Source organism: Pipra filicauda, unplaced genomic scaffold (genome assembly GCF_003945595.2).
Source record: "Pipra filicauda isolate LSUMZ 115617 unplaced genomic scaffold, ASM394559v2 scaffold23_size5868930_pilon, whole genome shotgun sequence".
Classification (NCBI taxonomy): domain Eukaryota; kingdom Metazoa; phylum Chordata; class Aves; order Passeriformes; family Pipridae; genus Pipra; species Pipra filicauda.
The window spans coordinates 245,185-258,753 of record NW_024104354.1 but is presented as its reverse complement, the minus strand read 5'-3'; the positions used below and the strand labels follow the sequence as shown (position 1 = coordinate 258,753).

General features: G+C 44.9%; 2 protein-coding genes across 3 annotated transcripts in view; both read left to right on the top strand.

The window, feature by feature from the left end:
• The window catches only part of PEX7 (peroxisomal biogenesis factor 7), a 42,395-nt gene extending 40,540 nt beyond the window's left edge, over positions 1-1,855 (top strand). For both annotated transcript variants that reach the window (XM_027746667.2, XM_039381773.1), the window contains one exon: positions 1,358-1,855. In XM_027746667.2, the coding sequence (XP_027602468.1) occupies positions 1,358-1,426 (69 nt within the window). In that variant the 3' untranslated portion in view covers positions 1,427-1,855. The remainder of the gene's footprint in view (positions 1-1,357) is intronic.
• A 6,138-nt stretch (positions 1,856-7,993) lies between these two features.
• Positions 7,994-13,171, top strand: SLC35D3 (solute carrier family 35 member D3). Its single transcript, XM_027746681.2, has 2 exons — positions 7,994-8,444; positions 9,579-13,171. The coding sequence occupies exons 1-2, from the start codon at positions 8,009-8,011 to the stop codon at positions 10,406-10,408; spliced, it is 1,266 nt and encodes a 421-aa protein (XP_027602482.1). The 5' UTR covers positions 7,994-8,008; the 3' UTR covers positions 10,409-13,171.
• Positions 13,172-13,569: the final 398 nt, after the last annotated feature.

Sequence of the window (13,569 nt, the reverse complement as noted above, 5' to 3'; positions counted from 1 at the left end):
TTCTTTATGAAAGTAAAAAGTATTGCCTATAGAAATACAGACATTGATCTATAGCTATGGAGAATAGTAAAAAACCTGAAGTTTATGTGATTGCCAGTTTCTATACAGCATTTAGTGGAGAACACAAATTTTCTTTTTGGTATTATTTGGGAGACTGCAATGCAGCAGAACATTATGCTACAGAAAGCTCTATTATGTCATATGAATAGACAGACACGTTGTCAAGAGTTTTTTTGACCCATTTAGATGTATGTGGAAAGTACTTCAAATAACTAAGTAGAACCAGCTAAGGAAGCAGTAGAAATGAATAATAGTGCAGTATAGTAAACATAAAATGGGCTAATTATAGTCTGAAATCAAATATTGTAGATGGATTTCCAAATTTTTAGTGTGCAGCTGTTCATTCTGGCTCTAGAAGAGAACAGGAATTGCAGTCTATAGCAGAAGGAAGCTTGTTGTGCAGAGGATCCAATACTGTATCTTTTGTGATCCCAACTGGAAATGACATTGTAAAGATAATGCAATATGGATTCAACCAGATTTACTGGAGTATATTTGTGGACCTCATCAGCTTTTTCTCTTTAACTCTTCTCTTTCTTCTTCTCTTTGCCTTAGTTCTTGTCTCCCGCAATATTTTGTGAATATATATTATAGGTCATCTTTTTGAGTAATTGTCAGTGTGGTTAACCCTTTCACTTTGTTACAGACTCTAAAGTGAGGCCTCCAAATCTCAATGCTCAGCAAATAGACATCTCTCATCTCAGCAAAAGACAGTACAGTGATCTCATAGCTTATCAAGTGTGAGACTGAAATTCTGGCTTAATTCTTCAGGAAACTTCCTGTATGATTTAGTTGAATGTCTTTGTTTCTCCATTCCTCAACAGTCCATTAGGAAAATGTCTGTAATAAATTTCTGTACCCGTAAGTGTAAGAAAGTTGTTCAGATCTGCTCATGAACTGTTTATAGATATCATGGTAAAAGTATCCTGAGACTCTGTAAAAAGAAGAAGTATGACAAGGTCTGGACTTTTGTGTGTCCTTCCTTAATTTAATTCTCAGGTATGTTCTTTAGCCTATTTGGAATAATCAGTTCAAACCCAAAGATTTCCCAGCTTTCCTCATGAGGAGTATGAAAAAGAGGAAGTTGTTAATTTTCATGCATCTTTGTAAAGTTAAGACAAAGTTTTAAAAAAACAAAACAAAACCCATCTCATTATTATATAATTTTGAAGCATTGTAAATCAGAGTACTGACTGGTATTAACTCCACAATATGCATTAAATTCTTCTAAGTTCCCTCTGTTTTTTGTAAAAATGGCACTTATGAAGGATCTAAACAGAATTCGTTTGCTTTGTAGGTGGTGGACTGTGCTTGGGACGAACTGGTCAAGATCTATACTCCATCATGTCTGGCAGTTCCTGTTTAGAGGAAAAGTGATGATCTCACACACCAGGAACCTTTCTCTCTTTCAGACTTGTGCTAAAGTGTCAACTGTATCACTAATCTTAGTGTCTCTTTTTAAGTAAAACTACTTGAATGGAGTGTTGTGCACTTAAACATGTGGAGATTTTAGGGCTTGGTTTACTGTACGGGTAGTATTTGAACTAGCAAAATGTTCAACAGCCACTGAATGGCTGAAGAGTGGCCATAGCAGGATATGAGTGGTGTCTTTAGAGTCAAATCACCAATGCAGTTTTGTGATCTGTCTGGCTAATGATGAGAGCAGAGGCCTGAATCTTCTTGTTCGTTATAAAGAATAAAAGTAACTGGCAGTGTATTTTGATTATGTCACTGTAGAAAAGAAAAGAAAGGGGGGGAAAAAAGAAAAGAAAATAAAGGCTTTTTTCACTGTAAAGTTTGTATCACTCAGATGCATTTATATGTTTTGCTGTGACTCATGTTGCATTATTTTCTTTTGCAATATGATGAATACTCTTGATCGACAGTAAATGTCGTAGTTTATAGCCAGCTGATTCATTTGACCTTTCTGATTGCTGCTTCAAAAAGATGATAAAGATTATTTTCATATATTTTTTCTGTTAGATCTTCTTGAGTAAAACGGTTGATGAAGTTATTTAGAAAGATACTCCGATAATAGAGAAAATGCTTAGGAAAAAAATGAAATATATACAAAACTAATTGGATGACAGTCCTCAAGATTTAGAGATAGGGCAGCCATCTCTTCTATTAGACTTGTCTTTTATTTTCATTTAGGAAGTTTTTCCAAGAAGTAGAAGAGGAACGTGACCATATATTCAGTGTTTCTGGACCGCTGACAGCTCAGCCAAAGGGAGAGCTGATGTCCAGACCAACTGAACCTATATATATATATATATATATATGCAGATGAACTACATGACATAAACATAGCAGATCCAGCATGGCCAAACTATTACACATATTATAATATACCCAACATGTTATAGGTACGTTGAATACTTCGCATTCCCGTTTTGAGTTCTCAGCCCACATGCTGGTATTTTCATCTAAGTTTTCTCGGGCAAATAGAGATGTTCACTTGTTACGCTTCCCCAGTCACCTTTGAATAGTCTTTTAGGATCCAACTGTGGTAGTACTGCAGTGCTCATTGGTATATGTTAGGCTTCTCTCCTGGTTTACTGTTAGCCTTTTTTTTTTTTTTTTTACCTTCTTAAAGCCGTCTCCCTTCTGCTGTTAACCCACGTCAACTATCATTACCATCAAAAGACTCTTTGCAGGTCAGGTCTTTGCAGATCTTTGGTCAGGTTTTCATAGTCTGCTGTTAATGAATGCTGTACACTTCTGGGTTGCACCACTCATAGATCAAGCAATAGCAGACACTTCCAGATCTGCTGGATGCTTTGAAGCAATGAAAGGAAGAATGCAGCAGAGCTAAGACCTGAAGTTGCAGGGAAAGAATGATTCTTCTATCTTGGGGAAGGAGCTGGGGAACTAGCAGGTATCCACAGGGAGACATTCATATATTGATTTGATGTATAGGACAGGACAGGGAGAAACTTTCTTCTACAACAGATAATTTGGATCCCAATAGGATCTTGTATTTTTCTGAGTCAGTATAAACTGCCCCCAAAATACCATCTTTTTGAGCTGAATTAATAACAAAAAGTTGATTTTCTTTTTTTTTGTAACATTGTGCTGCACCAAATCCCCAACATTTACTGCACTTTAATTCTTTGTGCTGAGGAATAATGCAGCAATAAAGCTGTGCTGCATGCAGCTTTCAGCAGTACCATGGGCCATAAAATCTAATTTCAGGCATTAAAATTGATTATTTCAACTTCAATAGTTACTCCACTCTTCTGTTTTATCTCACTTTTCTGCTTTGACTTCAGCTTACTTGTCAAACTGGAACATTTTGGTGGTGGGTGTGTATTTTATATGCATGTTTCTGGGGGGACAGAGGGAGTGGGATATTCCAGAATGCTGCCATAACATAGTTGGAAGGGAAAATTTAGAAAACCTAGTGCAGGGGAAAAAATAATGGAATTCTGAACATGCACACTTAGCACATAGATTAAACCTTTCCTCAACTGCCTTCTCTCCCCTCATGTCTAGTTAGCTTCAGTGCTGAGGGTTGCTGCATCCAGATTTAATTCTCTTGAAAGATGAGCACATCCAGAAGATGCACACAGTAAATAAAAACTGTGGCCTTTAGTCTTCCTGCGTGGTCTTTGAATGGAGAGAATGCGCTGTAACATTTCTGCACTGTAACAGAAAAAAAACAATCTGGCAATAGTTGTTGCTGATTCTTAATTCTCAGGGAATATTTGCTATAGTTGTTTTAAAGAAATAATTTTTATTTTATGACCAAAATATTAGTTTCCAATCTTTTTTTTTTTTTTGTCTACTGAAACATTGTTTAATGACAACAATCTAAAAGATGTAACATGTTCTACTTTTAAACTTGCTCCTGTGGAAGATTTTGGTTTTTTGGAGTCTGTGGGTTTCTCTTTGGTTCAAGAAATATACTGATTAACCAAGTTCTTAAAGAGTGGATTAAAGAGTGGATTTATTGTTCTATAATGCTATTAAATTAATTGCACACAGTATCTTTGGCTATACTCTTGTGTTCACTTCCCCAATTAAGAAATGTCAATCAAAAAGTAAATGCAGAGAAAGATACTGAGAGTATCTTGTAAGTAGAGTACTGTAATCATGGTTTATCTCTTGTATAAATACTGGGTGATGGTCACATTTTTCCTCTGTACTTCTAGGGACCATACTTTATGCAACTTTTCCTAGCTGTATGTCCCATCAGGTCTGCCTTTTGACAAAGGAAAGCTATTTTAAATTATTCTTTGTGTCTGCTTGTGCAGAGTATGTGACAGTGAAGAAGTGATCTCTTTCTTCTAGCCAAGTACAGTGCTGGCCTCAGATTTTGCTGCATAAGCACGAGTGTACTAACACCTTTCAGTAGTACTGCTCAGCTTTGAATGTGCTCAGGGTTGTGGGATAGGGAATGGATACAACTCTGCACAATGCTTCCCCAGGAGACCTCATGGTCAAAGCAAATTGTCCATTAAACATTTTGTATAGATCTTTACCATTTTCATCCAAGAAACCATTTTAAAAAACCCTCTGCCCTTAGGAAGACACCGGTTTGCTCCAGACATTTTTTTTCCTCTCACCCATTGTACTTAGGTGAAATGCAAAACTGAGCATAATTTCCATTAAAGGATTAGAGTTAAGGCACCATAATCATCTCTTTAGGATAAAGAACCACAGAGCTATTCATGACTATGATCTGTGCCCCACTGCTAGGCCAAAGTTGTGTAAAAGAGTCAACTTATGAAGTAAGCACCCACTGTTCTCTGGACACCAGAACAGCTAGTGTAGGGGAAGTACCTTCACTGCAGTGTCACGCCAAATGATGTTTCTCTGTTGCTTTATCCAATTCCTTCCCACTGAAGTACAGGAAAAGACATTTTTTCTGACTCTGGAGTGGTGGAGAGGCCATGGGAGACTAGTACTGATTCTGGCCTGAATCCAAGAAAGGGATGGTTCGGCAAGGGACAACAGCTTCCCCTCCACCTCCGTTTGCTATCTGTACACAAGACTAATATTAGCAATACCATGAGAGATGTTGCAAGAGATGCTGCCCTTGCAACACAGATGAGTACCAAAAGTGGTACTTGGACACCTGAGTTTCCAAATTCAGCATTGGTGCAGCCTCACCTTGAGTACTCCGTGCAGTTCTGGGCACCACAATGTAAGAAGGATGTGAAGGTCCTTGAATGTGTCCAGAAGAGGACCGCAAAGCTGGTGAAAGGGTTGGAAGGCATATCCTGTGAGGAGAGGCTGAGGACTTTGGGCATGTCTAGTTTGGAGAAAAGGAGATTGAGGCGTGACCTCATCACTCCCTGCCACTTCCTGAGGAGGGCAAGTGGAGAGGGAGGTGCTGATCTCTTCTTCTTGGGATACAGTGATAGGATGCATGGGAATGGTTCAAAGACACACCAGAGGAGGTTCAGACTGGACATTAGGAAGCATTTTCTTACCAAAAGGGTAGTCAAACACTGGAACAGGCTTCCTAGAAAGGTGGTCAATGTCCCAAGCCTATCAGTGTGCAAGAGGCATTTGGACAATGCCCTTAACAACACGATTTAATTTTTGGTCAGCCCTGAACTGGTCAGGTAGTTGGACTAGATGATCATTCTAGATTCCTTATAAGTGAGATAGTCTGTTAAAATTTTTATGCTTCTGTTTGTTTTTCTGTTTCTGTCAGAGAAGTATTAAGTCCCCTAAGCAGATTCGCAGCCTGATACTCTGCAATGTCAGAGACTCACTTCTCTAGCAGTAATTTCACTGGGGAGGGGACTAAATTTTTTCTTCCAGAGGTTACGCTTAGGTGGAGTCCAGATTACTAGAGTATTTCCAGAAAGAACAATTAGATTTTTTTTCCATCTGCACTTATTTGGCAGAAGGAGCTTTTTTCTTCCCATGTGCATACACTGTCACGGTGATCCACATGTTCCTTTACGTTGTGCTGCATGTGGGCTCAGGGTGAGTCCAAATGGAGGCTGGTGTAAATGTGTTGGCACATTTCTTCAGTGGGTTCTGAAGCCAGACTTGGACTCCAGTACCTATGGTTTCCTTTCCCTCATTACCAATTTTCATCTTCAGGCACTCATACTCAATGTGTACTTTCTTTCATTTTATAAACCTTGCCCTGCCTCCTTTCCCCTGCCTGTACCAGCTCCACTGCTAGTTCTAACCCAGAAAATTTGTAACACATCCATCCTCTTTGGTGTGACTGATCTCTGTGACCACTGAGAGCTCATTACTGTGCCCAGCACTAATCCTGGGTATACACAGCTGCTCCCGGCTCAGACAAAGAGACCAGTGCTGTGGGTCCCGTGTGCTCTTTTTGCCACTCCTCCATACTAGCTTGCTCATTTAGTGCACACTTGCTTGCTTGGCATTCCAAACACCTGCCCTACTCTTGCTGGGAACTGTTGGCATCAGCACCCCTTTCCTGTGATTGCTACAGGTCTTACCTAACACCAAACAAGAGTTTCCAGGGAAATGGCTGGGAAGAAGGACAGCTGGCTTTGGAAGCTGGGGGTATCTAGTGAGGTCTGGGAAATGAACTAAGACTGAAATACAGTATTTTTCTGCAGAAAACTCACAGAAAATAGTTATGCTTTTTTAATACTGATGAAATGCATGGGGTGCTTGTGCAAAGTTCTGTACAAGCCCACAAGAGCTGGCAATCCTTGTCAGGATCTGCCCCAATCTTTTTATGGCAAGTCTTCTGAAAACAAGCTTTGGATATCAAGTGTGCCATTTTCTCCCAAGCTGGCTCTTCCTAATACTGTTCCCATGAAGAGGCGGGAGGCTGGTTTTATTTAAAATAAAGAATAATTTTGCTAATCTCATATTGATGTGTGAAAGGCATTCTTACTAGTGAGAGAAACCTAACATGTATAATGTTAAAAGAAGGCTCAAGATTATAAGGCAGCTCTGAATAGAAGTATAGTTTTTAATTCCCTTGCATTGCCTGACACTTCTGGAGACTGGTAGAGAGAACTGCTTTTGCTTTTCCTCAGAATCGAGGTGGTCTATTGCAGTCTCTTATTAAAACCTTAATCTGACAAGTCTAGAGAAAGAGTCAGCTTATTTAAACTTTACGATGCTTTAAAACATCAATTTCAAAGACTTTGTGTGGTTGCCAGTTTTTAGTGACTTCTCAAGGAAAATCCCCTTGCAAGAACCCGGTTCTTCCTGCTTTCTTAGCAGCCGTTCCCCTCTCTCGGACGTCCCCTGCCTGAGAAAGGGTTCCCTTGGACAAGCCGGGCGCGGCCGGGACCCCGACGCGGGGAAACGGGGGCTACGGGACGAATGTTGCCGGTATGCTCGATGCATGCTTTTTCCTGGAAGGCCGTATAATTTTGAGGAGAAAGAAGCGGTACCCTCCTGCTTGTGCACGCGGAGGGGAAGCTGCACTGACCTCCCCGCTCCGAGAGACGTGAGGTTTCCGACGGGTCTTCCACGTTATTTTGGGGCCAGAGGCACTCCGCCGCGGAGCTGCGGGCACCCTGCAGTTATCCCCGGGGGGAAAGCACCGCGGTGCCCGCTACCGCTGCACTCCCTCCTACACTCGACCGGGTTCGGGAGGGCTTGCGGGCGGCGGGGGGTCTTTCCCACTCCCGCTGAGCCAGGCGTGCTCCGGGAGACACCGCGGGGCGAAGCTGGGGAGACACCGAGGGCGGGGAGGGCGGGATGGAGGACACCGAGAGCGGCGGCGCAGACACCCTGGGGATGGCGGGGGTAGACACGGGGGACGGGAGGGGGCACGCGGAGGAGGGAGGACACGTAGGGGGCGGCGCGGGGGGTGCACGTCGAGGGGGGGTGTGGATGCCCTGCCGGGAGCGCGTCCTGCCTCCGCCCGCCCCCCGCCTCCGCTCGGCCCCGTCCCCCCGCGCCGCCGCCGCGGCGGGTGGCCGGGCGGGTGGCCGGGCGGGCGGCAGAACCGCGGGCCCTGGCGGCGGGGCCGTACGCGGGGAGGATGCTCCGGTGGCGGGGCCGGGCGCGGGGCGTCGCGGTGGCGGTGGCGCACGGGCTCTGCTCGGGCTCGCTGAACATCCTGCTGAAGTTCCTGCTGGCCCGCTACCACTTCGCTTTCCTGACGCTGCTGCAGTGCCTCAGCAGCGCGGCGGCGGCGCTGGGGCTGGAGGCGCTGCGGCGGCGGGGGCTGGCAGCGCTGCCGCCCTTCGGGCTCCGCCTGGCGCGCCCCTTCGCCGCCGTGGCTGCCTTGGCCACCCTGCAGTCCACCCTCACCCTCTGGTCCCTGCGCGGCCTCAGCCTCCCCATGTACGTCGTCTTCAAGCGCTGCCTGCCCCTCGTCACCCTCGTCACCGGCGCCCTGGTGCTCCGCGACGGCATGCCCTCGCCCGGCGTCCTCGTCGCAGTCCTCATCACCACCTGCGGCGCCGCCCTGGCCGGTGAGTGCGACCGCGGCCGCGACCGCACCGAGGGGGACGGGGCGGACCGGGATGCGGCGGGACGGGGCGAGCGGCCGCGCCGCGGAGCACCCCGACGGGGCCGCCGCCTCTGCAGCGGCAGCCACGGCCGCTCCGGCTCGGGTTTGGGTCGGGACAAGGAGGGCGGCGGGGGGAAAGACGTGAGGATACGGGTGGTGTGCAGTCCTGGGGGGACAGCTGCGACCCCACGGGGGCAGGTGCAGCCTTGCAGGGACGGATGATTGGTACACTCTTGCAGGGCTTGGTGCATGTGGAGATAGGTGCATCCTTATGGGGGTCGGTGTAAACCTGTGGTTCCTTTCTACGGAAGGTGCAACCTTATGGAGGGATGTGTAGTCTTATGGGAAGTGGGTGCACCTACAGGGGTAGATGTAATTTTCTGTGGGCAACTACAAGCCCATGGGGGCAACTGCAGCCCTACTGCAGTAAGTGCAATCTTACAGGGGTAGATGCAAGCTTAGGGGTCAGCTGCAACCCTCTGAGGCCAGGAGGACCCATGTTGCTTTCCAGCCGAGGTGTAGGTGGGCTAGGAAGCAAAGCTGGCACTCTGTGGCCTGGCAGCGCTCCTGAGGGCCGTCCCAGGGAACAGAGCGCACGCACAATGAATAGTTTAATATGCAAAGAGGTCTGATGGGGCTCAGAAGGGAAGGTCTTGCTTCAGGGACCCCACAGGGGTCTGTTGCTAGAGGGTGCAGAATGGCCAGTGAGTTGGAGGGCAGGCAGCCTGGCCGGCCAGAGCTGGCAAGTGTCTGCGCTGGCAAGAGGACGTTCAGGGTTGCTGTGTGTATGTGCGGTTTCAGCTACAAATCTCCCACAGTGTCTTCACAAAAGGGAGAAAACAATCTGATTTTGACTGTGGGATTTAGGGGGGGCATGAAAGACATTCAGTAGGTTTGCAGCTTGAAAGAAAAAGAAAATGAGATATCTGCTGAGAGGCAAGTGTGTCCAGCCTTGGGACAAGCATGACAAGTCCTAGGAGTTATGGAAAGTGCAATGATGTCTATTTCCTAAATATCCCTCTAGTCCAAAACAGTGCTCTCTTTCTGTCTCACATGCAAAACGCATGCTTATTTCTCTCTGTGACTCTCCTGACAGGAGCTGGTGACCTGACTGGGGATGCCATGGGCTATGTGACAGGTGTGCTGGCTGTGCTGATACATGCTGCCTACCTGGTGCTCATTCAGAAAACCAGTGTAGACAGTGAATATGGACCCCTGACAGCACAGTACGCCATTGCTGTTTCGGCCACACCTTTTCTCATCATCTGCTCCTTTGCCAGCATGGATTCCATCAATGTCTGGTCCTTCCCAGGGTGGAAGGACCCTGCCATGGTATGCATCTTTATTGCCTGTGTCCTGATTAGCTGTGCCATGAACTTTACCACCCTTCACTGCACTTACATTAACTCGGCTGTGACCACCAGCTTTGTAGGGGTGGTGAAGAGTATAGCCACCATCACGGTAGGCATGGTGGCATTCAATGATGTGGAGCCCACAAGATTATTTATAGCTGGTGTTGTGGTCAATACCTTGGGGTCTGTCATTTACTGCGTGGCCAAGTACATTGAGACCAGACGGCAGAGCAATTATGAGGACCTGGAGAAAGAAGCTAGAGAAGAGGAGGGGAAAAGGCAGGCTGGGGACCAAGCTCTGTTTGCCATGGAGGCAGTTTCCCAGGGGAAGGGGGCTGAGGAAGCACCAGTGGAAGGATCAGCCACAGGGGACAGCCAGAGCGGAGAGGAAGAGAAGGACATCACTGAGAAGTCTGCCAAGGCACCTGTGCTCCAGGGAAAATTCACCATCACACAAGAAGTGAACAGGAGCTCGCTGAAAGAAGCCTATCTTGGAGTATGGAGGTTGGTGAGGGGTGCTAATTATATAAAGAAGGATTATTTGATAGAAAATGAAGAGCTACCAAACCCTTAAAAAGCAGGTTTGAAAACTATTTCTTGAGGACAGACACCTGGTTCTCTGTACAGGGGAAAGGCAGAGCATACATTTTACATCAACGCTTACAAATCCAGATCATGCAGGATGACTTTACCTCATTGTCAAAAAGCAAAAGGTCATAGTTTGCTCATGCTTTGGGCTTGCTTTCAGCTGCTTTCAGTACATCACTTTAGTCCCACCTCAGCTAAGGTGTGGAGTCCTCTGCTGCAGACACAGAGAGAGAGTTGGGTAATGGGAAGTCATGGGGTGCTTGCCCAGCAGCCTGGGCTATGAGGGACATCAGTACCATTGAGTTAGTTGGCAGTGCCAGTGACACAGCAGTGGCCTAGAGCTTAGCTTGTGTCTGGAGCCTTGTGATTTTAACACATTCGGAGGCTCTGTCGATGTGCTTCCATGTCTATATCCATCCAATTATAGGTACTCTATATAAATATATTCCTACAATATAGACTCCTATTAACTGTACTTTTTTGTGCTCCTCTATGTCAATACGATTGCAGCAGAGCTAGAGGTTGTACCAGTTAAGTTATATTGGCATAAAATCACCCTCTTAACTGAAGAATTGAAACTCTCCAGGCTGAGACTTGGACCTGGTTTAAATTGGGTACTTTGTGTCTTCGGTATAAGTACTTTTGTCTTGTGGTGGTGTACGTGAAAGCAGAACCAGATCTGAACATCTAAGAAGCTTTGATTAGCAAAAGAAGGATGTTTATCTATGAGCTTTAACTACACGTAGCATTTGGAATATTAGCTTGACTCAAATAAAAGAGTTTGGAAATGTTATGTGTTGATTGGATTTGAGATGGCTATAAAAAAATTAGGGACAAAGTGTGTGCCTTCTGTCATCCCTCCTTGTACCCTAAAGTCAGGTGAATCAGAGCCTGGGCTGGAACCTAGGAATCCGCTCTATCCATTCTTTCATAAGTAGAGGCTGATAGCAGAACTGGGGACACCAACTCTCCGGAGTTCCCAGGGATGCTTTTGCAGGACAGTGCTTCTATATCCTGGCCGTGTGTTGGTACATGGCTTTGTGCGTATGAGCCCTTGCTGTCCCTGTGCTGTGTTGTCCAGTGGAAGGAAGCGTGGACAGGCAGGCGAGAGCTGCAGTGTGCTCCAGCAGATCCCATGGCTGAGCACTTGTGGGTCAGGATGCTCAGTGCGCTCAGCACCAGGATGTCCATGGCTTTCGTAGAAGCAGCTCCCCAGTGCCCACACTGTCCCTGTGGGCTGTGAGGGACAGAGCTGCCTCTATCCCCAGCCACTCAAGTGCTCCTGTGGAAAGCGTGAAGCAGTCACTTCAGTGAGGCCTCTGGTGAATGTGGTAATATTTTGTCACACATCTGTTTAACTGAAAGGACCATGGAAACAAATGTTCGAGTGTTTCTTAGCCTGGGGATATCCTTTTGGTAGGTGGAGGTACTTGCATGAAACCTTTGCTCAGACTAGAGAGAGAAAAGATTGGACACTCAGTATTTCTCATCCCAAAAGGGTGTCATGGCCATTGGGGCCATCTTGACCACAGACTGAAACAGTATCATCTCCTGAAAAAATGAACCAAGTTTGTTGTTGTTGTATTTAATATTGTTATTGTTGTTGTTAATAATTATTTATTATAATTTATTAAGCCACTGAACTGAAAATCAATTATTCCCAAAGCCCTAATTAATCTGTGCCTAGTCCAATGCTCTCTCAAGCTGAGCAGGCAGCATTAGCTCACAGCACATTCAGCACTGGAGTCCAGTGTGAGCAATTTGCCCAGCAGGGAATATTTGCAAAACTGCTCTCTGGGGGAGCTTTAGATTCTTGTCAATAAATGCAGGCAGAAACATCAGGTGCTGTGACAATATGTTTTCTGAGCCAGTGCAGAAGCTGGCTGACCTGGCATCACCCATGGATTTTGAAAGAGATGTCCATAAAGACATTTAGGCTAAAAGCCTGTAGCTGCTGAGCTGGAGGACAGGGCATGGAGATCTGTACATCACAGGTTGTGTATAGTTTGTGTTTGAGAGTTGAGAGACGCTGGCTGGATGCCAAAATACATTTACTTTCTGTACAAGCTCCATATGGGATGTTTTCAATAAAAGCACTATTTATTGTTTCTAGGCTAATATAATAGGGCTTTTGTTAGTTTTTCAAATGCATCCTAGACTAAAGACACTTGTGCCTATGAATTATAGTTGCTGTATTACTGGACTCATTATGATATTGAACTGCATTGTAATCATACAGATGGCTGGAGAGAAACCCACGTTTCTAATCTGTCCTCACTGTGCTCAGTGTTTTCTGTCCACAAAAAAAGTGGATCTTTTTACCACCTGGATACAAGTCTTAGATCCTGTAGTGCACACTCCCATGTTTGACACGTGCTGTATGAAGCTCTTCCCCTGGACTCCTGTTTCAGGAATTTTTCTCAGGGGGAGTAAATGTTTTGCCACTTACTGTTGTTGAATTATTCTTAGGAATCTGTGGAAATTCAAACAGTTTTGATTATTAAAAAAGCTGCTGTTACAGTGTTGTACATTTGCATGTATAATCAAATATGTGATTATATTGTATTCTGTTTATACGTGTAAATTCCCTAAATTAAAATGGGAATTTGGCAAATGCAATCCACTTTTTCAGTAACAGACGCTGTCACACAATAAAATAAAAATACTGCCTCGTGCTGAGGTATTTTAATGGCATCAGCGGAAGACTGCAGAATGAGATGTGGGAATAAAATGCATTGCTTTCCAAAAGCCTTCTGGTTTTCTTATTGTTGCTACTCCAGGGTGCTCATTTTTGGTTCATTTATAGTTATTCTTGTGCCTTTATACCATCCAAGTTTTCTCAACATGTGACCACATGCTATAAATACTGTTATGGACAGAGGGACTAAGAACAGAAAAAAGGAATACAGGAATTTGAAGTGCTGGGCCCTCTGTACAGCTTGAAGTTTCTGTGGTTCTCAGCAGTGATTTCTTTGGTTACCTGTTTAAAATGATTTAGTGTCACTGGCGTAACTGCTGTAACTTTAGAATAAATAAAAGTAAGATGATGCTCATAATTAATAGTTCTATTATAAAGTCACTGTATTATAAAATAACTTAATATTAATTTATTTATCAATGTTAATTATTTGTATTACCAGCTATGTC